The sequence below is a fragment of the Mirounga leonina genome, unplaced genomic scaffold (genome assembly GCF_011800145.1).
Source record: "Mirounga leonina isolate KUSES-001 unplaced genomic scaffold, KU_Mleo_1.0 Mir_488, whole genome shotgun sequence".
In the NCBI taxonomy this organism is placed as follows: Eukaryota; Metazoa; Chordata; class Mammalia; order Carnivora; family Phocidae; genus Mirounga; species Mirounga leonina.
The window spans coordinates 3,671,891-3,699,167 of NW_023270777.1; the positions used below are offsets into that span (position 1 = coordinate 3,671,891).

At 45.4% G+C, this 27,277-nt stretch overlaps 1 protein-coding gene across 3 annotated transcripts in view; it reads right to left on the reverse strand.

The window, feature by feature from the left end:
* STX8 (syntaxin 8) overlaps positions 1 to 27,277 on the reverse strand; it is a 245,887-nt gene that overhangs the window by 57,659 nt on the left and 160,951 nt on the right. The window contains exon 8 of one of the 3 annotated variants that reach the window (XM_034989595.1): positions 23,893 to 25,778. The exons of the other annotated variants lie outside the window; for them this stretch is intronic. Coding sequence (XP_034845486.1) covers positions 25,753 to 25,778 — 26 coding nt within the window. The 3' untranslated portion in view covers positions 23,893 to 25,752. Of the gene's footprint in view, positions 1 to 23,892; positions 25,779 to 27,277 lie in introns of those variants that run through there. 3 annotated transcript variants of the gene reach the window in all.

Here is a 27,277-nt window from a genome sequence, read left to right on the forward strand (position 1 = left end):
CCTCCTTTTGCCTTTTTCCTTCGGCAATTCTTTGCTTTCTCATTAGAAATGCCCAGCAACGTCTGGCAGACAAAGACACGACCAACAAAGTGTATGGAAAGGGGGAGAAAAAATTAAAAAGGAAAAAAGTGCAGAGGAATTCTTCATTCACTGATCTCTCGAATACATTAATATCTGAAACTGTTGGTACAGCCTGCAGGACTAGTGAGCGAACAATGCGAGCAATGAGTCAAAGTCTGGGATCTTCAAATAAAGCCCAGCGCTGTGTCACGGCCACCAGGAAGGAGAAGAAAGGCGATATTAGCTGACCTTCATTTTGTTGTCTCTTCAGACCTGACTGCTGGACCCCTGTTTGCCTGTTACTAGGATTTCTTGGCTCAAAAATTCTAGCATTTCCCAGGCGATACAAGAGTCAGTTTATTAGGTAAATAAACCAGGCCTTGAGCAGTGTTTTCTGCTTCATAATGGGGCCTGGGTGAATGGGAATGAGGGCTGGGCTGGAGTCAGGAGAATGACTAAGAACTAGAGGCGATCTCATCATTTTTCCCTTCGTCCAGAGCACCAGCGGACAACGAGGGCAGATTTTAACAAATCGTCGAATCAGTGTGCTGGCCTTCTGGGTAACTTAGCCAACCAACATCAGCCGCAAAGTCGGCAAGGAAGGTAAGGCTCACGGAAGCCAAGAGCGAACGTGGCAAAGGTCTGCCCCTAGAGATCTAGATCTTCGATGGCATTTCACTTACCCCGAGTTTATGAGCAACTGGAGACCATTTTATAACCCATTCAAAAGGAGCTAATGGTATCAGATTGCGTTCATCTGTCATAATTACTTAAACGCGCTCGGGTTATCCACACCGCTCTCTGGTGACTATCCTGACGCTGTTAATAAAGTAAGTGATGCAGACCTGGATTTTTTTTTTTTTTTTTTTTTCAGAGCCTTTGGATCCAGAGGGCCTACCAGCTGTTTAGACTATCACAATATGGGTAATTCTTACATTTGTGTGTCTGTCTACAGTTTACTGCCTCGCCTTCCCCCCCCACCCCGCAATAGAAGCTCATCGAGAGAGCAAGGACTGGCCTCTCTTCACCCAGCACAGCACCCAGCACCCAAGACAACAAGGCCAGCCTGCCGAAGGAGGCCAGGCTCTTTCTGGCCCGCCTTTGGGAAGACAGGCCACATCTTTCAAAGCTTTCAGCTGCCCCACCCAATAGGAAGACGAGGCAACATTTCCTTTTGTGCAGTATTTCCCCACTGCAAAAGGGCCTATGACTTTACGTCTGCGGTGGTTCTGAACTTCCAAGTTAAACTATATCTTAACATAAATACTAGAAACGTCCACTCTGCTTAAAGCAGGACGTCATGGAAAAGGATAGAATACACACACTTTCTCGAAAAGTTAGTCACTGGAGGCACTGTCTTGGAAACGCCTTAAGGACAGAAATTTCTCAGACTCCAGGAATGAGAAAGGCAAATTACGTGGTCTATGAGATATGATCCCCAAAACGTTTTAAAAAGGTAACGCATGTAGACGTATTCTTCTGTGTGTGCCCAAAAAGAGACTGGAAAGATCCACCCAAAGTGTTAATAGTGATTATCTGTAGGTGGTGGATTTTTATTTTGTTTCCTGTTCTCTACTTTACCACTTTCCTACAGTAAACCTATTCTGTTTAAAATAACAAACCTTCAATAAGCTTTTGTGTAAGAAAATATGCTAGTAAATGAGCAAGGTGTCTACCTCAAGAGTTTTGAAAAATAAATTGTGGCTCACGTAATACAACAGGTACCCAAGTGCTGTGTTTTATATGCACTGGTGTAGGCATGCATCCCCCCCCAAATCACACACGTGTGCTCCCTGCAAACACACGCCTGACAGCTAAGTAGAAACACTGTGTGTGTGTGTGGGGGGGGTGTCTGTGGCTATTTATTTATTCTCGAGTTTATTGAGATAAAATGCCAAAGGAGCCCGGAGGAAGTCTCTCTCCCAGCTTGAAGCGACCTGGTTTCACATTTCTGGGTTTTAAAGGAGATTATATTCAAGGATGCTCAATTACTTTGAATAGGTGTGACATTCCAGGCTGATGGGTATTCATACCTGTCAACAGCTGTGCATTAGCATTTCAAAACCCTTCTAACGCGACTTAGGAACTTTTGCAGTCTGAGGATTCAGCACCCCCGGGAAAGCAAAGGCTGAGCGCGAGCCTGAGGGAAACCCTTTCAGGGAGGGAGCAGTAACCAAAAGGAATCTTCCAGACCCAAGTGCCCACCACAGCTTCCCAGACCTACGGGTCCGACATTCCCGTGTCAGGAGTTAGGAATTAGAACATTGCCTTAAAGTTGTCATTGGGTGCTTGCTTACGGGGCGGGGCGAGGCGGGGGTGGGGTAGTGACTGTCCTGGGGAGAAAGCATAGGGTGATGTGGGACATTTGTGACATTTACTCCCCGGCTTCCCCCTGCCCCCTTTACCATCACTTGTTCTGTTACAGGGTTCCTACAAGGCCCGGGCCGGAAACGGGAAGGGGGGAAGCGGAGTTCACAACAGTCTGTACCTACTTCCAACCACAGTGTTGTCTTGAGGATGTCACTTTAATGTGATAGGGAAGTAGGCAGGGACCGATCCCGGGTACCTGCGGGCTTCCCAATGGAGAGCCTTCAGATAACGCCTAAGACGGCTGGAAAGACATTTCTGAGACACGTCATCCCTTCATGGGCACGCAAAAACCATCTTGAGGGTTCCTCGGGAAAAACACACATCCATCCATGCATCCATTTATTTATTTAAAAAGCTTCGTCCTGATACTTTTGCCTTCCGCTTCCCTGAGTCTCCTTCCGAGAATCTACTGTTCTACTGAATTTGAACTGTGACATTCTCTCTGCTGACGAGCTCCTTGCTCAGACTAGCTTCTCCACACCTGGAACTTTGGCCTCGGATTTCTTGTCACTTTTAGGCACTTCCCTTGACAGGACCGTGTGAGTGCACAGATGAGCTCTCTCTCTCTCTCTTTTAAACAATCTGTGCTTATGAGGACCCTCTGTAATAGTTGTGCGTGTGTGTATATACACACAGACACATCTACACCTTTAAAACATAGTGGGTGTACATTTCCTATCATCCATATTATCTCAGTGGGTCAATTTCTTTTTAAACCCTCTTTCTCGAGGTGGCTTAGTCAGTTAAGCCTCTGCCTTCAGCTGCGGTCATGATCCCAGAGTCCCGGGATCAAGTCCTACATCGGGCTCCTTGCTCAGCAGGGAGTCTGCTTCTCCCTCTGCCTCTGCTCCTTCCCCTGCATGTACTCTCTCTCCTTCAAATAAATAAATAAAATCTTAAAAAAATAAATAAACCCCCTTTCTCCACCAGTATTCAATTAGAGCTATTACTATTACCTAATACAGACCAGGGGGGGACGGGGGGAAGGGAGTCAAGGCTCAAATCAACCAGAAGAAGGAATCTAGAATATCTGAGAGAACCACAGACAGGTCAAGTTCAAATGATCACAAAAGCGTAAGAATATAACACACCCATTGAAAAAAGAAGCTGGGGCGTACAAAAATTAAAGAGAAAAAAAGCTGTTTCCCAGACTACAAGACACTGATTAAGGTGTGGGGGAAAAAGAGCTCATCAGTATTTCAAAGAAGGGTGCTGCCAGTCTAATTTCTGCAGCCACTGGGGCGGGAGGCCAGCCATTCAAAAACCCAAGGGATGGCTCACGGTCCCCTCCCTTCCCCTGCCTCTTCCCAGCCCCATCTGCTTCTCCTTCCGTGTGACTGTTCACTTTCCACCAGGAATCTCACTTCTTCTGAGCCCCTCCCTCTTTTTTGTTATTTGTTTTATTTACCGATAGGGTTTTCAAGCCCTTTACTCTTTTAATTTTTCAAGTGCAGTGTAATAATTCAAGCGTAATAACCACTCCCTGAATATGAGGGCTGGAGTTCCTAAAAACCCCCACTGCTGGAGAGAATTCAGTTCTAGAACTTCAAATGTTACTGGGGAAATGGGTGTTTAAATGAACCTTAACATGCTCCTATAAAAGAGAACATAAAAGACAGAACTCTGAATACTGAGATGATGGGGGGGGTGCTCTACATACTGGAGATAAGTAATACCTGGCACCAACGAGAACTTTCCATTTGCCAAACCCGCTCACAAGACCTTTTGGAATGTTCCTCTCATCCGGGTGCTAGCCCATGCATTCTGATACTCCGATACATATGCTGAACAACGCTGTTTCCTCCTGTGCTTGTCCCTCTCTCCAAGTGCTGAATCCGCTAATTTGATGCTCTAGGGTTGGTTGAGGCTGCCTCCCAGCTTCCGGGCCATCCAGGGACCGGGCATGGGGTACCTAGAGTGCTCAAGGTGCTTTGATGACAACCATTACCCACTCCCATCTTTCCTTCCATTGTCCTTCCCCCTCGCCCCTCCTTCATTCATTCAATACTTACTAAGGGCCCACCATGCCAAGGCGCCGTGCTAAAATGGTGGTTCTCCTTTTATGCTGTGAATTGTTTGAGTCCAGGGACCAGGTCTGTTTTGTCTTTAGAACTCTGCCCAGAGGACAGCATGGGAAAGGTGGCCTGGGAACTCCTCCTGAATGAATGAACAAGAGACAGCCCCCGCTCTTGGGAGGCTAAGGGTCCAGTGAGGGACACAGGCAAACAGTCAGTCCATGACCGAGGATGAGCATCTTGTAGGCGTCCATCGTAAGCCAGACCTGGGGACTCAGGAAGACTTCCTGGTGTAGTGGATCTGAACTTGAACGTTAGGGTCCTCTGGAACACGTCAACATCCCAGTGTACTACCCTCCAGAGGAATTAAATCAGAATTTACATGGATGGGAAATCCAGGCATCCAGGAGGAGCCTTTGAATCTGCATTTTACGAAGATTCCCGGGTGCTATGTATGAGCTGCTCTGGGGGATGTGCCCTTTATACTGAATCCTGAAGGACTAAAAAGCGAGCAAAGCCAGGGAAATAAAGGGTAATGCCAACTAGGTCAGGACAGCTAGATCAGAGTCCCTAGGGGGTGCAGGGGAGTGTTGGGGGACTAGACCCTTCTAGGCTACGGGAACCATGCTATGGAGTCTGGACTTTATTCTGAGGCCCAGGGTGCCACTGAAGGGTTTTTAAGCTGGGGAGCCACTTGCTCGGATCCCCTGAAGACACACTGCTCCCCGCAACGTCAGTGCTTCCGTTCATTCCATTCCCTTGGCTGAAGTGCTCTCCTCATTTCACGCCATCAAAACCCCACCCATCTTTTCTGCACTAACTCAAATGCCTTCCAGGTCCCGAGGCCGGAAAGGAGCTCTCTGTTGACCCCAAACTTTGGTGGCACGTGGGGTGGACCACCAAGTGGCCTTACACAGCTGCTCTATTCTTGCAGTTATATTTTGTCTGCCATCTTATCTCTCCGGCTTCTAGACCAAGGCTTTTCAAAGAATCTTTTCCAAGCATCACCTAATTCAGGGCATCCGAGGGTGCTGGTTGAATGACAGAACCCAAGGCTCCCTGAATCGGTTTCACTGTGTGGGGCCCAGATGTCTGCATTCAAGGACTCCATGAGGGCCCTAGCTAGAGACTCAGGGCACAAGACTGTGGGCTCCCCAAGATCCGGGGCATCTCAGAAATCCTAGTGTCGACACTTCATCTCTGCGTACAACTGTGGCCAGGCAGATGAGTAAATGAAGTGTTTTCCCTTTTTCCCTCGACCCATCCGTGATTAAGTAACAAATCAAGGTGCTCCCGAAAACAAACCAAGAAAGCTTATGGGAACTTAATGAAATACAGTAGAAACGTACTTCCTCACTCCTGATTTGTATTCAGTCTGCTGGTCTATGCTCAGAAAAGGCTTTTCCACAAGAGCCTGGAATGGGTCTGGTTTCCCTCATCATGCGTTTAAGATGCACAAGACTGGAATCAAACTTCCCCACAGAGGTGAGGGAAGGACCTACAGAGATATCAGGTAGCTTTGAAAGCATTGGAGAAATATTCCTCTTAATTACTATTAACTTTCTAGATCGGTCATTTAGGACCTAAGGAACACTAACACAATTCTTCCTTGTATCACTGTGCTTGTGATGTTTCTGTGTCCCTCTTGCTAGATTTTTTTTTAAGGTTTTATTTATTTATTTAGAAGAGAGAGCGAGCGCGCGAGAGAGCACAAGCAGGGTGGGGGGGGCAGAGGGAGAAGCAGACTCCCCGCTGAGCAGGGAGCCCGATGCAGGACTCCATCCCAGGACCCTGAGATCATGACCTGAGCCGAAGGCAGCCGCTTAAGGGACTGAGCCACCCAGGCGCCTCCCCTCCCACTAGATCTGAAGCAACTTGCAGGCGGGACGTTGGCCCACGCACCCCGGGGACTCTCCCGACAGCTCAGCATCACTGAGGGGACTCAATACAAGTGTGATGAATGAATGAAAGATGACTATGTCACAGAGGCCCAAATGCTATAAAGAAGAGTTCATTTGGAATCTGCACCTGCGTAGGAATTCCCCGAGCACCTGCAGAGGCCAGAGCCTCCTGTTTTCTCAGCCTATCAAAGAGGGAAGCTGCTTCATTCCCTCCCTCCCTCCCGTGACCTTTCATTCATCTGCCGGGAAAGGGCTGTGATCTTCCCCAACATACTGACACTCTCAGTATGTAACAGTGCTGCCCCCCATCCCCCCACCAAAGAGACCTGCCCTTTAATGTCAATCTGGTAAAATTCCACGTAAAAGTTTGTTTCACTGGAACATTTTCACAAATGAAAACAACAAGGGCATAGTAAAGGCATCCGGTTTTACTGGTTTAAGGGGGGGAGGTTGTCTTACTGAAGTCATCTGCAAACGGAAAGAGGGACAAAACACTGCCCTATTTTTCTCCTGTCATCTGAATCCCAAATTCAATTCCTGAATTTCCAGACCACCTCCTTTTCGAGATCCCAAACCCATTCGGAAAAGCAGAATTCTTACCCTATTTGGTATTTGCCCACGGAATGAATTGCTATTTCATAGCCACGGTGCACATACCATAGTCTTTTTCTTTTTTAATATTTTATTTATTTTTTAAATTTTATTATGTTATGTTAATCACCATACATTACTTTAGTTTTAGATGTAGAGTTCCATGATTCATTGTTTGTGCATAACACCCAGTGCTCCATGCAGAATGTGCCCTCCTCAATACCCATCACCAGGCTAACCCATCCTCCCACCCCCCTCCCCTCTAGAACCCTCAGTTTGTTTTTCAGAGTCCATCATCTCTCATGGTTCGTCTCCCCCTCCGATTTCCCCCACTTCATTTTCCCCCTTCCTACTATCTTCTTCTTCTTTTTTTTTCTTAACATATAATGTATTATTTGTTTCAGAGGTACAGATCTGTGATTCAACAGTCTTGCACAATTCACAGTGCTCACCATAGCACATACCCTCCCCAGTGTCCATCACCCAGCCACCCCATCCCTCCCACCCCACCCCCCACTCCAGCAACCTTCAGTTTGCTTCCTGAGATTAAGAATTCCTCATATCAGTGAGGTCATATGATATATGTCTTTCTCTGATTGACTTTTCGCTCAGCATAATACCCTCCAGTTGCATCCACGTCGTTGCAAATGGCAAGATTTCGGGTTTGTTTTGATGGCTGCCTAATATTCCATTGTATATATATACCACATCTTCTTTATCCATTCATCTGTTGATGGACATCTTGGCTCTTTAATATTTTATTTTTAAGTAATCTCTACCCCCAATGAGGGCCTGGAACTCACGACCCTAAAATCAAGGGTCGCACGCTTCACCCCCAGAGCCAGCTGGGAGCCCTGCATGTAGTAGTCTTTAAGCTGTAAGTGCAAGGGATGATGTTTCTCCAGGAGGGGCCACCTTTAAAGTATGATGTGAAAAAATGTAAATTAAGCCATTTCACATGGAAATGAAGACTTGTGGCCTTCCTGGAAAAATCAAGGTGGACCCACATGGCTAAGGGGCAGCAATCACCCCCGGGGGCTGAGCCCTTCGAGGGAGGGACTCTCCCTACCAGGCTCACTGGCTCCTGCACCTGCCTGACTTGGCTGCCTTCTGGTGACCACAGAGGAGGAGGCAAGGCTCCTCTCCCAAAGATACTTATATTTGTGTATCGTTTTTTTGTTTTTTTGTTTTTTTTTTAAAGATTTTATATATTTATTTGACAGAGAGAGACACAGCGAGAGAGGGAACACAAGCAGGGGAGTGGGAGAGGGAGAAGCAGGCTTCCCGCGGAGCAGGGAGCCCGATGCGGGGCTCGATCTCAGGACCCCGGGATCATGTCCTGAGCCGAAGGCAGATGCTTCACCAACTGAGCCACCCAGGCGCCCCTGTTTGTGTATTGTTAATAAAGAGTAAAAATACATGCTTGCGAAGAGGGAAAACGGAGTATTGTCACAATAAGGCCCAACGATTAAGTGGAGTTGAGGAAGACTGGAAACGGAACGGCCACCAAGGGAAGGCCACCAGTGTGAGCAAGTGCTGGGCAGCAGAAGCAGACGAGGGGGCTGGAGACCACCCGTTTGGCAGGAGGGCAGGGTTCCCACAGGGGGAAAGGAAGAAGGTGGCAGACGGGAGAAAGGGTAGAGGGGCTGCACAGGGCCTTAGATCCAGAGCCAAGGGCTGTGGGCTGTGGGCTGTGTTCCAGGGGCGGGCTAGATCTGGCAGGTCTACGGCCAGCACCTTGACAAAGGACAGTGGGGTTTCGTAATAATCAAGTGGGTGGCTTTATGGGAGATGCACGGGAGAAAAGTGGGACCAGAAACGGGGACACTGGGGAGCCTCTCGGGAAGGGACAGTAGCAGCAGCCAGCCTGCTGGAGTGGTGGAAACAGGAACGCAGAGGGAGAGGTTGGGTGTGGGTGCTGGGTGTGCGAGAACCACCCTGGCCTGCGGAGCAGAGGCATGAGGCATAAACGGGGGGCGGGGGGAAGAGGGAAAGGAAGGACTGGGAAGGTCACGCCACACACAAGTACCTGAGAGGGGTACACTGTTTTGGCTTCAAGTGTCTAAAGGTTGTGGGTGTGGGATGTGTGTCTGGGTGGTGGTGGGAGGGGGGCAGCTGTAAGTGAGGAATTTGGTCTGAGACCCAGTAAGTGTCAGGAAATGACCGGCCATCCTACAAGACAAATGTGCAGGCCAGGGGCGCGCACACAGGGAGCCACTGAGTGGTGAGGACAACTGGGACCAAGAGATGGCCTTGCTTTCTGAGAACGAAGAGCAGATGACATGTGTACCACCAAACCAGAGGCCTTTCTGCTCCAAATAGTGGAGATTTCATTCTTCCCCAGGTTAGCCTTAGAAACCAAACCAAACTGCTGCCCTGGATACTCCCAACCACTCCAAGTTTTTCCTGAGCCCTTGGCATGATGGATGGGGCTCAGTTTACCCAGAGATAGTAAAATCAGAGGAAGGGGGTTAAGTGCAGCCGTTCCCTCTACTCCTACGAGCAAAACAGCCATAACGAAGCCAACATCTATTTAAACCGGCAAACTGATCATTTTAACTGTTTGTCTCTTAAAAAATAAAAATAAATAAACTCATGTTTTAAGCCCTACCCTTGCTTCTCAAAGCCTCTCTAATAAAGAACCCCAAAGTGAAAGATGCCAAAATAATCCTAGACCTTAAAGAGGCCTTGATTTATCATTTCACAACCGGTTCCCATGCACCCCACCTCCCGCTTTCCATTTTTTTCCGAACTTGACTATAAATTCTGCCTTTAGAGCAGGGGAGGCAGGCGTGGTGGTGATGGATGGTGGGCCAGGGGCTGGGGAAGGCGAAGTGCAGCTCCCGACTGGGAGCAGACAGGCATGCACGCTGGCCAAACCTGGCCTGCAGCTTTCTCACAGAATGTTCTAGTTCCGACTCAACGGGCCAGCAGCCCTCCCTCCTCCAGGCCCTCCCCATCTGCCAGCCCACGGCTCTCTTCGGCTTCTAGCTCCTGGCTATGCCCACTCCTGCACCGCGGATGATGCTTCCACTCCTGTTTGATCTTGGTTTAGGTGTTTTTGTTTTTTTTTAAAAATACCAGGTTAATTAATCCTACTAATTAAAAAATAAAGTTCACCTGTGTTCCCTTAACTTCTTAAAATTTTTTTCTTTCTTTCTTTTTTTTTTTTAGAGCAGATGAAAATACGCAAGTCACGAACAATGAGGCCCAAGCACAAGAACTGACTAATAGTACAGTGAGTTAAGTTACAAAACATAAAAGAGCTTAAGGCAAAGTTTATCTACCTTGTTCACGTCTCGGGCTTTCTGCTACAGAGGTGTAGGGCTCTTCCTTGCGTTTATCTGGAGGTTCCATAAGCAAAGGGGGCATTTCCCATTTCATTTGGGGAAGGGAGAGTTGGGCCTGCCCATGACCAGGAGGCTCCAGGTAAATGGGGAAGTCTGGCCCTCTGTCTTTGATGCCCAACTGATTTCTTTCTTTTTGTGCTCTGTTCCCACCGCCTGGTTCTGCCCTGCCCAGCACCCAGACACCCCATGCCACTGCCCCTGCCTACCAAGACCCACAGTGTCATTCCTCATCCACCCCACCTCCCACCATGGTACAAAATGATTTCTCATCAAACTCCAATTTCCTTAATATGGATGATTTCCTGGTGATATGTATTTTTTAAATCAAATTATGCTACTCTGAAAGGTAAACTCTTCGGCCTCTCCACTACCCCCACCCCCCCATATTCAGCCTTTGCGTCTGTATTAGTAATCTGTTGACTTCAGTCACTGGTCATAACTTGGCAGCCAGACAGCCAGGTCCAGTTGGCAGTGATGTTTTCACTTGGGCAGAATTTTAAAGATTGGCAAATTTGACATAAAATCGGGTTTCTCTACTCCTCCAAAGGGAAAGGAGAGGAGAGGCGGCAGCTGATCTGGCAGCCCGGGGCCCCCAATTCCAGATGGCAGGGACTCCTGGTGCCTGAGGCGCAGCCATCTTGTCTGGATGGGCACGTGATGTACCCGCCTCCCCCACATGCTGACTACCTGGTCTGCGGCTCTCATGTTCTTTACCTGACTGGCATTTGAATTTGTGAGCCCTGGCCTACCTGACTCTAAACGACCACACAGAGAAATACAGAATTTTATGGAAGTGAGGAGAAGACATATTTCAAGGTATGGGTCCTTCCTAGCCTTTGGCTACAGGTCTGGCCGTGTGCAAAGCCCTAACCCAAACATCCCTATTTTTCATTTCTCATCGATTCAGGAAATCTAGAAACAAGTCACTGTTGGTTGCTTCGCTACGAAGACCAAGAAAAGGAATCACAATACAGGAAGGGGATTCCTTAGGGGAACACGGGAGGCACTCATTATCGGGGGGTCTCTCTCCTTTGCCCTCAGTAGCCCTCTTCCCTCTCCTCCTGGCTCATCTCCCACATTTCCTTCCTTTCCCTGTCCTCCTCGGCCCTCTCCATCTCGCCCTCGACCAGCCATGTGTTACCACGGGAACACAGGTCTCTCCGTGGTCTGCGGGGCCATTCCACTTAACCCCAACCCTCAAGGCTCTGGCGTGTCATGGAAAGTTAAGAACTTCTGAGAGGTACCATAGGAAGAAAAAGTTCAGCAACGCGATGGCCACAAACCACGAACACTGGCCACATCTGGTCACTGTTCTTTACAAAACTCGAAAACTTTATCAAACACTCGCTGGGGGGGCCTTCCAGCCTATGCAAATCTAAGGGCCGGTTTCACATGCACCCAAATCAAGTATTTTAGGGAAAAGCAAACAAACTCAGAAACCAGGAGGCCAGGAAGCCAACAGTCTCCCTGGAGCTTCTAACTTGCTGACTGGCAGTAGTCAGTCACCAGACGAGAGCCACACTGAGTCAGATCCAGTGTTCTATCCTTGCCACTTTTATGACAGTGACAAGGAGGGACCTACTCAGAAAGAAAGGCGTCTCCTCGTTAGCTAGATGTGAAAAGCTAGATGTGCCCCCAACTTCACTTAGTTTACTTGGAGAACCTATTGTCATTCTGTATGGAACTGTTTAGTAGGACTTTTAAACCAGGAGCCCCCAGCCTTCCCAAGTTGCTTATGATGCTTGAAACTACAGGACCCTAGAGAAATTAGTCTTTGTAACAATTAGTCCTTATTTTTAATGGCTTTTTAAAAATCGCCCTTAAATACAGGTAACGTAAAATTTACCATTTTAACGTGCAAGTCCATTGTCATTAATCACATCCACAATGTTGTACGACCAATGCTACCACCTTATTGCAGAGCTTCTCCGACATCCCAAAAGGAAAACTCATACCCACTAAGGAATGTCTCCCCATTCTTCCCAACCCCTAACTCCTGGCAACCACTGATTTGCCCTCTGTCTCTATGGATTTGCCTATTCTAGACACTTCATGTAAATGGAATCATACAAGATGTGGTCTTTTGATTCTGGCTTCTTTCACTTAATAGAATGTTTCAAAGTTCATCCATATTGTAGCATGTACCCATTCCTTTTCATGTACTCATTCCTTTTCTGGTTGAATAGTATACCACTGTAGGGTATGTGCGCAAGTTTTTGCAATATGATTGATGGTGGCTGGAGACTATGTGGCCGCAAGCTACCAAACTTTCTTTTTGATGGTCCTAGGTACTTGAGTATTAGACCAAATCCAAGTGTACCCTATCCGTACCATTTACAATCTAATAAATGTTCTATGCCTACTCAAATCTCACCTTTCCAGGCTGACAAGTCCTTAAAAATAGTTTGAAGACACAGAAAACCCTCACCCCCATGACTTCAGTTGCCTTCCAAATAAATCCAATTCAGAGCCAATCATCTCGCCTACTGCTAGGAATCAGAGCAACAGATCCAGTCAGAAGACCTCAAGAAGTTCAAGGTCTAGCAAGAAGATAAACACCCAAACAATTTCACCACAGTGGGATGACTTTCAGGATGGAAATCTAAACTGTGATGAGTTAAGTCCACAAAGTATTCCACCTGAGGGAGGACATAAGCTTACTATGTGGACAGGTTATGCTTCGGTTTCCCATCTTACCTTCTTGCTGGCCAGGGTCTTCAGAGAAAAGCCTGTAATGAGAGAGGTGTTGCTTTCCTGAGTAGCTGGATCCTGTATGTGTAGCATATACCAGGTTTGCCTAATGTACCACCTTGCTCACACTAAAGTGCGTTCATCTTTAAAGGTCTTCCTATGGCTTAGACCAGATTTGAAAGGGTATATTAGCAATACACCTAGAAACTTCACTAGCTATTCATTCCCTCCTTAGAAAACATATTAAAATGTGAACAAAGACAGCAATCCATGGGAAACTTCCCTGTTTGTATTTTCTTTCCCCTCCCCAATGTTTTAATTTTGAAAGATTTAGAACCTACAAAAAGTAGAAAAAAAATACTACAGGTGCCTGGGTGGCTCAATCATTCAACGTTTGCCTTCAGCTCGGGTCATGATCCCGGGGTCCTGGGATCGAGCCCCGCATCTGTCTCCCTGCTCCGCGGGAAGCCTCTCCCTCTGCTTGTGTTCCCTCTCCCACTGTGTCTCTCTGTCAAATAGATAAATAAATCTTAAAAAAAAAAAAATACTACAGAGAGCACCTGTATACCCCTCATCGAGACACCAAGTAACACTGGTGAACAATTGGTCACATTTAATTATCTAATAAGTAAATAATAATTAGTGTATCTATTCTCTCTGTATTTGTATTATATGTGTGTGTGTGTTTTGCTGAGATTTTGGAAAGCAAGCAGCAAACACATGCTTTAGCATGCATCTTTTAAGAACAAGGACATTCTCCAAGAGAGCACAAAATTACTGTTATAACCCAAAATTTTAACATTGACACAGTAACTTTATCTAATACACGGTCCATATTCAAATGCCCCTCAAGGTCCCAATAATGTTCTTTCAGCTGTGTGTGTTTGATCCAGAACTCAACAGAAACCACAAGGTGCATCTTCTGTCCCCTTTAATCTACAACAATTATTCCATCTTTCTCTTTCTTCCATGACAATGACACTTTCAAAGGGTCTAAGATGTTGTCGCATAGATCATCCACCAATCTGCACTCTTCTCATTATTTCTCTTGATCAGATTCGAGTTAACAATATGACATAAATGCGATGGAGTATTTACTTCCCACTGCATCACACCTGGAGCCATGTAATGCTAAGTTGTCTCCAATGCTGGTGATGCTAGGTGCTCACTTCGTTCAAGTATCTTTCCTCCTTTACAATTAATAAATAAACTGTGGGGTCATAATTTGAGATTGTGAATATCCCGCTTTCCATAACCTTTTTACGTAATAGTTCAGCATCCATTGATGATTCTGAAACAATTATACTAGCAGTTGCAAAATGGTGATTTTATGATTTTATTCTTTTTCTACATTTATTAGGTGGCAAGAAGACCCTCTCCCCAGCATCACTTCTGCCTTTTTTGATTATTGATGATTATTGATGTGGACTCATGAATGCATTTTTTAAACCCAGTGTTTATTACCATCATTATTTTGATTGCTTCAATTGCCCAAAATCTGACCACTGGGTGTCCCTTTAAGGCAGCTCCTATATTCTTTTGATTTGCCTTCATCATTGTTTGTGCATTTCCTTGACTCCTGACACAAGATATTCTAGGCTTGACTTATATTTCTCTGCCTTAGACCTAGAATTAGCTGTTTCTGCAAGGAGCCTTGGTTCCTTTTCATGGTAAACAGTATTTAGAAACCAAGATCTGGGTGCTAATTGTGCTCACTGCTACTGGAATATCATGGCTTCTAGGCTCTTTCACTGTTTAAAAGCAGAGATCTATTACTCTTTAATCATGAGTCCACAATGATACTTAGAATTCAAATCTAATACCAAAGAGTTCGTTCTTACTTTTCCCATTTGCTATTTGTATCTCCCCAGTTTTTTGGGTTTTTTTTTTAAGATTATTTATTTATTTATTTATTTGACAGAAAGAGAGACAGCGAGAGAGGGAACACAAGCAGGGGGAGCAGGAGAGGGAGAAGCAGGCCTCCCGCTGAGCAGGGAGCCCGATGCAGGACTTGATCCCAGGACCCCGGGACCATGACCTGAGCCGAAGGCAGACGCTTAACCGACTGAGCCACCCAGGTGCCCCTGTATCTCCCCAGTTTTTAAGTGCATTGCTATATTTACTCACTTACTCTCTCCTACTAACACACAAAGTAGATTCAGAATTACTCTACTTGGGAATGCAAGCTGGTGCACCCACTCTGGAAAACAGTATGGAGGTTCCTCAAAAAGTTGAAAATAGAGCTACCCTAAGACCCAGCAGTTGCACTACTGGGTATTTATCTCAAAGATACAAATGTAGTGATCCGAAGGGGTACATACACCCCAATGTTTATAGCAGCAATGTCCACAATAGCCAAACTATGGAAAGAGCCAAGATGTCCATCAACAGATGAATGGATAAAGAAGGTGTGGTCTATATATACAATGGAATATTATACAGCCATCAAAACCCCCCAAATCTTGTCATTTGCAACTAGAGGGTATTATGCTAAGCGAAATAAGTCAATGAGAGAAAGACAATTATCATATGATCTCACTGATATGAGGAATTTGAGAAACAAGACAGAGGATCATAGGGGAAGGGAGGGAAAAATGAAACAAGATGAAACTAGAGAGGGAGACAAACCATAAGAGACTCTTAATCTCAGGAAACAAACTGGGGGTTGCTGGAGTGGAGGGGGGTGGGAGGGATGGGGTGGCTGGGTGATGGACATTGGGGAAGATATATGCTATGGTGAGCGCTGTGAATTGTGTAAGACTGATGAATCACAGACCTGTACCCCTGAAACAAATAATATATTATATGTTAATTTAAAAACAAAACAAAACAAAACAACCAGAATTACTCTACTAATACCATTCCCAACAACAAACCTACTTAGTAGAGCCTGAGATTTCTGCAGTTCATCATTTTGGGAATATTCAACTAAGGGTATACAAAGAACTCTATTCAAAAGTTACTTGAATTCTTTTTTACTTAATAAACTCTATATTTTTAATTAAGTTTTTTTGCCATTTAGAAGCTTATCCTTTAAGACAACAGAACCTACAAACCTAAAGACCTCAACATTAAAGAAAAATGACTGTATCAAAATTATTTATGCCACAAACTAAAAAATTCAAATAATTCTAAAAAAGGCTTACTTTTAAAAAAAAGGTAATATGTCTCCCCCTTCTGACTACTCCATCATTAGTCCCCACAATTTTTTTTTATTCCATAATTTAAAATCATGTGCTTAGACCATAATCTCTAAATTCCATCAATTTTAGATATTACCTAGTCATTTCCTCTTTCATTGTAGGAGGATTTAGTTCTTTTAAACTCCACCTCTTCTCTTTCCCATCTACCGTACACTTAGATCATACATTTAGGTTATTTTAACAACTAATGTCTAAATTATTATGGCTATGTACACATTCATTCATAAGTAATGCATTATAACTATGTTTCCTTTTTTTGGTATTACCTTTTGTTTTCCTGGAGTTAATAACTGCCTTTCTTTTTCAATTGCTTAGATTCCCAGCTACCAAATCTTACACTCTCCAACAGCCTCTCAGTGTATTTTTTCATCTAGGAAAACATAGCATTCTATTTTCCTCCCTGACCTCTAAATCTATTCGGAAATGGTGATTCTCTTGGGTCTGTTGCACAGTTGATATCCCAGGTCTTCCCACTGCTATCATCCAGAGAATGCTCTTTTACTTCTCTCCTTCATTCCTGGCATCAGAGATCCCCCTTCTAGAGTTACTTTCTCATTTAAGGAAAGTACATCTGCCAGGAGCTTCCTGCAATACTTCACTGCCATCCAGTGTTTTTCATGAGATATTGGATGCCATTCTGATTTCAGATCCTTTGAACATTCTCTCCCCCTACCCTCTTGTGCCCCCTTCTACTTACTCTGGGAAACTTAAAGGAATTCCTCTTTATCCGTATGTTTTGAAATTTCATTATGCTGTGCCTTGACATGGGTCTTTTTTTTCATTTATTAAGCTGGGTATCTAGTAGATTCTTTCAAGATGGTCACTCCTGTCCCTCAGTTCTAGGGAAATTTCTTGCATTCTTTCCTTTGAAAATTTCCTTGCCCCTATTTTCTCATTGTGACATTCCTACTGTTTGGATCTTGGACTGATCCTTTAATTTTTATATCCTCCCTTGTCTTTGGTTCTCATTTCTGGAAAGTTTCTTCAACTTTACTTTCCAATCTCTAAAACTACAGGGGGTGGCCCATGGTCCTTTCTGTTTGTCACTTTTTTCACAGATAACTTCTCACAGTTCTTTCTTTCACAAAGAGATACAAAGGAAATAACTGAAGGATATAAGCCAATCTAATTATAAGACATTAAGTCCAACTGTTGTACGTTTGTTCATATCTATTATTATTTAATACGGTAGGTCCACTTGCCAAGCAGCGGAAACGGTATCATTTCTTCCGGTAGCTCAGTGTGACAGCAACACTATTTTTTCTGTTAATGACAATGTATACATTGTCTGAAAGTCTGAGATTCATATGGCTAGGGATGAACAGCTGTAACCAAACAGTTTTCTAGAATACATATAAACCTTTTTCCAGTTCAATAGGTCCATGAGGAACTTCCCAATTCTGGAAGAAACATGAAAAGCTGGGAAAACACCTGAGATGATTTCAGTGAGACAGATGTATAGAACATCTCAATGGTCCCCATGTAAAGAGCTAATGGGCCAGGAATTACCTGTTGTCTCTTAGCACTATACCTGCTCTTCTTCGCTCTGTTCTGTCATGCTGGAGTTTGCAAACCACCCCACCTTTCCCAGGTTCCCTTGCCAGCTAGCTTCCTATTACATTCTGCCAATATTAGGTGCTAAAAAGAGTTCAGAAAGCAAGAAGAAGGATGGAAGCTGCTCTTCTTCCTCTCTTTCCCCCTCTGCTTCTAGCAGTGTCTCTGCAAGTTTCTAAATTCCCTCAGTGACCCCAGCTGCAGCCACGGTGGCCTCTCTCGTGGTCCCAGAGCCAGCAAGGCAGCTCTCCTCTGGTCTGCTGTCATCTAACCATGGTCCTGCTCTTCCAGGCCTGGCCAGGCAGCAGTCTTGGGAGGGCAGCAGTGACTATACACCTGTGCTCTAGAACATGCTTCCACACCTTCCTTCTCCCATGTCTACGAGTGGAAGCTGCCTCACACAGGTACTCATGTCCGGATTACCTCACCCTCCTTTTTTTATTCTCTCAGTCCTTCCGACAGTGTTGCAACTAGTTCTCTGTATTACGTCTCCTCTGGGTGAAATGCCTAGTACGGTTACCCTTTTTACTGACTGGCCAGCGACTGGTAGAGCCTCCCTGAGGGATTAAGAGAGATTTTGTAAGCAGCTACCCATCTTCATTACCGGAAAGAGCTAAAGGCACGAAGCCTCATCTATGGTTATGATTGCAAAAGTACAATCTAACTTTATTATTTAGATAAAGTCAGACAACTCTAGAAGATGGCAAAGCAAACCCTCATGCGAATTCCTACGTGAAAGAGGATATCCACCACTTTCCAAACTAAGTAGCCAGACGCATGACAGGCCCTTCTCCATAAAGTCTGACTGATACCAAAATGGCTGGCATACTGCTAAGATGACCAAAGAATAAAACCCCAAACACCTTTTATGAGGAGACAAAAATGAATTGGGAGAAGGTGGCTTCAGTCTTCAATTTGGCAAAAACACAGTCATGCAGGATCACTCAGGTACTAATTCACTAGCTTCAACACACTTTAAAATGAGTCATGGATATGGCAAGAAAATGTATACAAAAGATATTTTTACAAAGTAAGCTGTACAGTAGATCATAAAGATATGATACAATAACATTTTAAAAAATGTACTTCTTGACTATTCCTGTCTTCTATTCGGTAGCACACTTCCAGATGGTTCCATGCTCCATGACGCAGCGAGGAGAGAAAGTGGCTGGCTGGGACACACAGAACAGAGCAGAGGAGGACAGGGCTTTGCAGAAGCTGGCTGAGAGGGCAGGAAGAGGCTGAGGAGGGAAGCCTTTGGAAGGTATATTCTTTACTGAGATAATGAACAGAGAAGAGCAGTGGGGAGAGGAAGACCAGAAGTCTAAGAGTTTTCCTGAAAGAAAACAGGAAAGAAGAAGAAAAAGGCCTAGAAAGAGAGGAGAGAGGAGAGTACAGAGCGCACAGGGAGAGCCCAGCACCCAGAGCCAGAGATGCATCTTCAAGAGTGATGGGTTAGGATTCCACTGCTTGTCACGGTCCAGAGCCCATTAAGATAAGCCCCTTGGGGGATTCTCCTGCTTCAGGCCTGTGAGCTCAGAGGAACCTACTTAGAACGACACTTGACCCTTGAACCAAGAGGGGTTAGAGGCGCTGACCCCCATGCTATTGAAAATCCGTGTATAACTTTTGATTCCCCCAAAATGTAACTATCAATAGCCTGCCGCTGACTGGAAGCCTTGCTGATAACTGTCCATTAACACATGTTCAGTATGTTGTATGTGTTCTATCTGTATTCTTACAGTAAAGGAAGCTAGAGGGAAGAAAATGTTATTTAACAAAATCATGAGGAAGAGAGAATACATTCACAGGACTATACTGCATTTATTGAAAGAGAAAATCTATGTATGAGTGGACCTGCACAGTTCAAGCCCACGTTGTTCCAGGGTCAAGTGTGTTTATGACACCCTCCCACCAGACCTCAGGAGCTTGAGCCCGACTTGGAACATCAGCATGGAGAAGAGATAGTACCTCCTGTGGGAGTTAATACCCGCAAAAGAAACCCATCAGCCCAGGGAGGAAAGGTTGAACAGAGAGCCTCAAATCTGTAGGCACAAGTTCTCCAAAGGGCTCCTTATTACTTTCCATCACCTACAAACCCGACAGTGTTCCAGGCATTTGGCAATGCCAGAGGCCCTGATTTGGCTTCTTTGAAATGAGCAGTGCAGATAAACAAGTTTGTATGTTGCTCGGACAGAAAAACTCAGTAAAACTACCAGCTTCATTCTGAGCGTTCTTGGTATAATCAGTAGCAATTTGATCTTTTTCCAAGAAAACAAAAACAAAAACAAAAAAACCCATGTAATATGCGCCTTTAAATACCTAAATCTTCTAATTTGCCACAGGCAAGTTGTTATGTTCAGCTCTGCGAGCATTAGAACAGCCATAGGACAAAGAGAAGCTCCTTCCAGATGGCTCTCCTTTCCCTCTCCCTTCACATATAAAATTGTATCACAATTATAGTCTCCACTTTGCAAAGTGCTTAGAAATATTTACTTAGTACTGACAGGCTAAAAGGGCTCTTGTTCTGAAAAATTTGCCTAAGGTCTAGAATTTTCGCCACCTGGCAATAAAGGTGCTTTGGGTGGGGGGAGGTGGTGAGGGAAGAATATTTAAAGTCCAGCACATCTGGCTATTAAATTGATTGGAGCCAGCACATGCTACCAAAAATATAAGACACAGCTAAGAAATACTTAAGGAAGGAGGAAAACCACAGAAGCCGCTCCAGGTCACATTATAAAACAGAAAGAAAGAGAAGCAGAGTTGAAAAGACAGGGAGAAGAGACGTAAATTTGGGTCACAAAGAGGATGACCATTGTTTGGAAGGACTGGAAGTTTAACTTTGCTAAGGAAGGCACGGTGAAAAAACAGACTCGATGTCACAGTTAAGGTGAGCCTGCTTCCTGACCAAAGTGAAAAAGCACGTGCCCCAACTCTTAGAGGCTTCATTACCTGTAAACAAAATGGAAGTCAGAGCAGCAAGGTGGGGCAAAAGGCATCCCTGATTTATCAAGGATAAATATGCTAGGAGTCACGTTACTGAAATTATATGAATAAGTGTAATGCCAGAGGGCTGATGGCAGGAAGAGGGAAGTCTCTGTAAATCAAACATTCAAGGCAGAAAACTTTCCTTTCAGGTTTCAGAAATAAACTGCCAATACTTAGGATATAGGGATGTATCAGTGATCAGGTAACTGTGCTTCCCCAGTATTAATAGGAATGACAAAAATAAGATATGGCAACAATAAAGCTTAATTCCCCTACATTTATTTGTGAGATGTCCTCTAATTTTTGAGGGCATTTTTGTTCCCTTCTCTATTTTGCTTAGGCAAATCTATATCGATATAATTAAGAGTCTGTTACCACATCACATAAAAAACGGTTGTACGGGAGAGTATTGTATTTTATAATCATGCCAAGGAGTTTTAGAAATTGTATTACTGTAACTTTGCCATAATTTCATGAAATGAAATTCCATCTGCTTTTTAAATTAAAAAAATTTATTGTGATTAAATGCATGTACCATGAAATTTACCACATGAACCATCCTTAAGTGTGTGGTTCGGTTGGCACTAAGTCCTTTCACAGTGTTGCGTGACCACCGTATTTATTCATTCTTAAAGTGACCATTTTCTGGGGCACCTGGGTGGCTCAGTCGGTTAAGCATCTGCCTTCGGCTCAGGGTCCTGGGATCGAGGCCCACATCGGGCTCCCTGCTCAGCGGGGAGTCTGCTTCTCCCTCTCCTTCTGCCCCTCTCCCCACTCATGCTCTCTCTCAAATAAATAAAAATATTCTTTCAAAAAATGACCATTTCCCAGTTTCTTTTCATTTCTCTGTACTTACATGTACGAAGCTACAGCAAACCAATGCCAACACAACAATGAAAACTCTCAGATCCATATCTACAAGAAATTTTTAAAATATATAAGGCTTTCCAGAAATCCCAAAGTCATTTTGAAAGGAGCTATTGTTTCAAGGGCCAACGTCTCCAATAAGCACAAGTGAGCGGACACGTGGAGGCTGCTCAGGAGACACAAGGCCGACACAGGTGTATGCCCGACGTGCAGAGACGAGCAGAGACCTGAGGTGCCTGCTGCGGGAGATGGCTCGTGTCACGAACAGCTGAGACTCAAGTCCAATACAAAGAGCATTCTACTGCTAATCCGGAGAAATTGATCTCCCTGTTCACACGCATGGGCAGAGAAAACTCATCAGTGATTTAAAATGAGACCCAAATCAATTTTTCTTAGGAATTTAACGCTGGTTCAATGACTGGAAATTGTCATGATTGCTTGGCCCTGCGAAAGAAAGAAAAGGGGAGCCAAAGATTAAATACCGAGTCACTGGTGAGGTTGTGCTGGAGACGATGAAGGGCTATCTCAATTTCTCATTAATGTGACAACGTCTAGAGTCGAGTTCTTTAAAGGTTAATATCTGGCTGATAACACTGCACGTCCAAGGGGCTTGGTAAGGGAGAATTATCTAGTTATTTTTTGAATACTACACATTCCCTTCAACTACCCAATCCCTCTGACTTCATTCCAACATGTGCACTTCCAAGTGGGCATGTTTCATTAGGATCAAGAGGAAGTCACAAGGGCAGATTCTCTGGACCGTAAGCATTACTTTGCACTTGAGCTGCTTTTCACGCAGGCTGCAGGCTGAAGAGCAGGTGCGAGGGGGGATTCACTCGTGGACGGAACAACACATGTGCCTGGACAGAGTCAGAAAGTACTAGGGCCAGCTATTAATTATGACCATTTCTAAAACCATGACAACTGCTCAACTTTATTTATCGGTGGTTGCTGTTTCTCCTAAGCAATGTTGGCTATTACAGCTAATGTCCTAAGTAAAACCGCCCCATTCTCTGAGCACCCACCAAAAACTGGCTGGGGCCAGGAGGCCCCCTAAACAGGGTAGACACAGGAGATCAGGAAGATAATCTGATACCTGAATTTCTGTTTTGATAACACACGAAGAAGACAATCCACTTGGGAACAACTGTGACTTTAACAACCCTAAACTCAGCTCCGTGTCCATTTAACCCATTTTAGAGTTACATTTTTTTTTTGAAGATTTTATTTATTTATTCATGATAGAGAGAGAGAGAGAGAAACAGAGGGAGAAGCAGGCTCCCAAGGAGCAGGGAGCCCGATGCGGGACTCGATCCCAGGACCCTGGGATCATGACCTGAGCCGAAGGCAGACGCTCAACCATCTGAGCCACCCAGGCGCCCCTAGAGTTACATTTTTTAAGAGGAGAGAGGCATGAAAACCATGCTAAAAACTTAAATCTTAGAGATGTTTTCCAAAAAACTAAAAAAAAAATGTTCCACCGACTCACTTCTTTTTATTTATTTTCAAAATTTTGTTTACTTATTTGACAGAGAGAGAGAGATACAGCGAGAGAGAGAACACAAGCAGGGCGAGTCGGAGAGGGAGAAGCAGGCTTCCCGCGGAGCAGGGAGCCCGATGTGGGGCTCGATCCCAGGACCCTGTGACCATAACCTGAGCCGAAGGCGGACGCTTAACGACTGAGTCACCCAGGTGCCCCCACCAACTCACTTCTAAAACAGTAACTAAAAATAGCCCAACTTGAGAGAGAAGTGTTAGGAATCTCTTTCTAGCAACTACTCTTGAACACAGAACCCAGGAGTTACTCCCATTACCCCATTCCTTTATTTTCCACCTTTATAAACCTACCAAATTTCCTCTGTAACTTCCATTAAAAACTCCCCCATCTTTCTTGTTTTGTTCCGATGAGAAAAATGATAGACGTTGGCTAACAACATTTGCAATCAACACAGGAACACGTGACGATGCAGGTAAAAATCCCTATTCAGCTATGATTTAATCCTGCAAGTATCTAACTTGGTGCTGGCCAGCCTGTAGGAAATGAGACGGATACAGTTCTGGCCTAGACCCCTGGCTCGTCTCGGATTTATTACTCCGTGTGTGTGTGTGTAGGGTACGGCGGGGTTGCGAGGGGGTGCCTGATTCTCTTCAAAGGGGTATGGAAAGGGCGCCTGGGTGGCTCAGTTGGTTAAGCGACTGCCTTCGGCTCAGGTCATGATCCTGGAGTCCCTGGATCGAGTCCCGCATCGGGCTCCCTGCTCGGCGGGGAGTCTGCTTCTCCCTCCGACCCTCCCCCCTTTCATGCTCTCTCTCTCTGTCTCTCTCTCTCAAATAAATAAATAAAATCTTTAAAAAAAAAGGGGGGGGGGGAGAGGATGCCAGGGTTGGAAGAACCTCAAAGAGCGTCTAGTCCAAACCACCGGTTTTGCATGTATAGAGATGTCCAGTCACTTCCCGCTCCCAGGCCTACCCAGCTTGGGTGATCTCTGTCACGACCAGAATCCAGTTCTTCATTTCATTTCAATTTACAAATATTAAAGAAAATCCATATACGAATGGAAGCACACGGGTGTCATGGTGAAGTCCTGAAGGGTTAGGTTGGGTTGACAAGACATGTCGAGCAGGTGCTGGGGCACTCTTCCCCCCGCCATGGGCAGTGGGCAAATAACAGAGGTAAAGTATACCTCAAGTACGCAAAGCATACTCTGTCCCAGGCCTCCTGACGGTCCTTCTCAGCCCAGTCAGTCCTTATGGGTCCTGCAGGGCCAGCTGAAAGCACGTGAAGTCACTGGTGAACACACATTACCAGAAAACACGCATAAACATGTACATTGGAGGGGGGGAGCACCGACCGAGGCCCATACGATGTAATTATTACTCCCGTGACAACAGAAGCCACCCTTGGAAATCACACCTTATCTTTCCAAACCACACCAAGCAAAAACAATAATCAAAAAATGATTCTACTTTGTGATCATTTCTGACCCCTTGATGATAGCCTCGTAGCAGATTACAGAAGCGTGGAGGCCTCTGAGGCTGTCAGCCCCTATCAATCACCTTCCATTAAATAAAGGTTTTCCAATTTTGCGCTTCTCTCAAAGGCTTCATTTTGCCTGGATTAAGCCGAAGCATCAACATTTGAACTTACTGCTCCTATTCCTGCTTCCCAAATAAATGCCATTAGCAGAAAAATGGGCTTTTCCACAGTAGGAACTCAAAATCAAAGCAGACAACAGTGATGTGGTCACATATACGAGACATCTGACCACAAACGCCTCACACATGCATTTTACACATTTCACGAGCGACCACAGGGCCCAGGAGGAAGGGAGGACGTAAGGGGTGCCCAGAGCAGGAGAGATCTGTGGGCCGTACACGTTAGCCCCTGAAATGCATCTGGGCCAATCCCAATATAGTCATCAGAGTGCCGCAGATTTCTCTTGGGTTCCAGAAGCAGGTCTAAGAGTCATGCACTGCACGGTTTTGCTACTTGGTCTCTATCAGCCCCGTGACGGAGAAAAGTCATTTTGTCTAAAATGCAGCAGATGGGTCTAAGGGAGGGAAACAGTTTAAAATCAATTGGGAAAAGCAAGTTTAAAAAATAAGCACCTTAAGCAGAGAGACTCATCTTATTTCTCTTTGTAACGCCGACAGCTGGGCGGGGGGCAAGGGGGACACGTTTGCTGCATTCATACACCAAAACCAGAAGATGTGGGCCACAGTTTCTATAAATATGATCAAGACTCCACTCATGCACATTTTCCTGTCCCGATAAACAGGCTTTGTCATTATTATCTTTAATGGCCACATAAAAGTGACAAGAGCCAGAAACAGAGTGGTGAGAACATCAAGCGATGAAGAGGGAAGAGGGAGATCTCAGAGTCATTTCCAAATAGGCCCGGGGGACGGACTGGATGCATGTTACCGAGAGGTCCCCAAGAAGTACGCTGTGCCATGTTTTATTTGGCCCACATGGACATTTTTTTAAATGTTAATTTACTGTCAACACTAAAATACTGGGAGATCTCACTTGAAGATCCAGATTTCAGGCTTCTCCCAAGAAAACAAGCAGAGAGATGACCGGCACGGCATTCCCACTTGGCGACAATCTGTTGTTTACTCTCCCATTTGTCCCTGGAGGTCATCGCGGTGGCCTGCTTCATTACGAAGGTTCCTGTCTGGTCTCTCCTGCAGGTAAGGAGTGTACAAAGAAGATGCCCAGATTGAGAGGGAGCTGGGGGGCAGGCCAGAGAAACGGGACTGGCAGCACCTGAAGACACAGACCTTGAACTTCAGGTGCAGTCCGGGTCTGAGACTGTGGAACTTCCGGTTGACCATGAAGCCGTCCAAGAGAGCAGATGAAGAAGCTTAAAGATAAAGTGCCAAGAGGACTGAGCCCAACGTAAGGTCTTCAGTGGAAGCGGGAAGAGGGAAAGCGATGCAAGCCAAAAGGGGGCTGGGTTTGTGGCCTGGGCCCCCCTGAGCTGGCCTAGCCTCCGTGACTAGCCTCACCGCCACACCTCTCCGGCAGGCACCCTCGGGCCGAGCCGGCCAGCCCCAATTCTTGTTTGAGAAACCAAGTGTCGTTTCGGGCCTTCGTGCCTCCTGCAAACCTGCATTTCCTACTGCCTGGAACGCTAGCCTGCCTCTGCTAGATTTCTACCCAACTTTCCAGAATGAGCGGCCCCAATGAGGTTGCTTCGATGGTGTCGTGTGACCATCTGGTAGGCTCTGTAAACGCACTGCCCTGAGCTTACTGCCTTCCTGTCTGAGTGCGTGCTCCCTGAGGCTGGCTACCAGGTCTTCTGACTTCCTCTCCTCGGTGCCCAGCTGTGTCACAGGAATCAAGGAAGAGGGATTTCCGGTGGACAGAAACTTCTCAATACCAGAAATTATTCAAGGGTGACGGGCGGCACTGGATTTTCGCAACGTACTGTGGCCAATAAGTCCGAGTGGGGGCTGGTTCCTGATACATCGCTGGAAAATAATTTGGCAATATATATCAACTTAACACCGCTCCCACCCTGGGCCTAAATAAATCGACTTGGGAAATAAGTAATGTGGTTGTAATGGCCAAGTTTTGTTTTGCTTTGTTTTTTCCCTGGCTGTCCAGAACCAACCCCAATGTCCATTTTGAGGGAGCTCCAATCACACGAAGCCCAACATGGTCAGATTCCTCCTCGGCCCACCGCCAAAGGCCAGGCCCAGCCAGCTCAGCACCCCTCCTCTGACCAAGAGAGGTGGGGGCGTCGCTCAGCTACTCTGGCTGCAGCATCCTGGCCTCTTTGTCCAGGGACGGCTGCTCTATCCCTGGCCCTCCAGCCTCCTGTCCCTTCTCTGGGCTCCAACAACCTCCCAATCAGGGCCCTGGTGAAAAAAGAGCCAGACCCAGTCTCTGTTTCTGGACCTGGAAGCATCCTAACCAATAGCCTACATGACCGGAACAAGTCTTATATATGGAGAAAAGCTTTATGTATGTAATACAGCATTACTTATACAGTAAAATGAGAAAACAGTCTAAAAGCCCCCAAACAAGAGTACCCAAGTAAAGGACGGTGTATCTATTTGACAGAAGGGTACTAATGACACCAAAAGAAAAAAGGGCTTATAAGAACATGTTAAAAAGACAGAAGTGTTAAAAATAGAATATCATCATCATCGTGTAAAAATACTATGGGTAGAAAAAA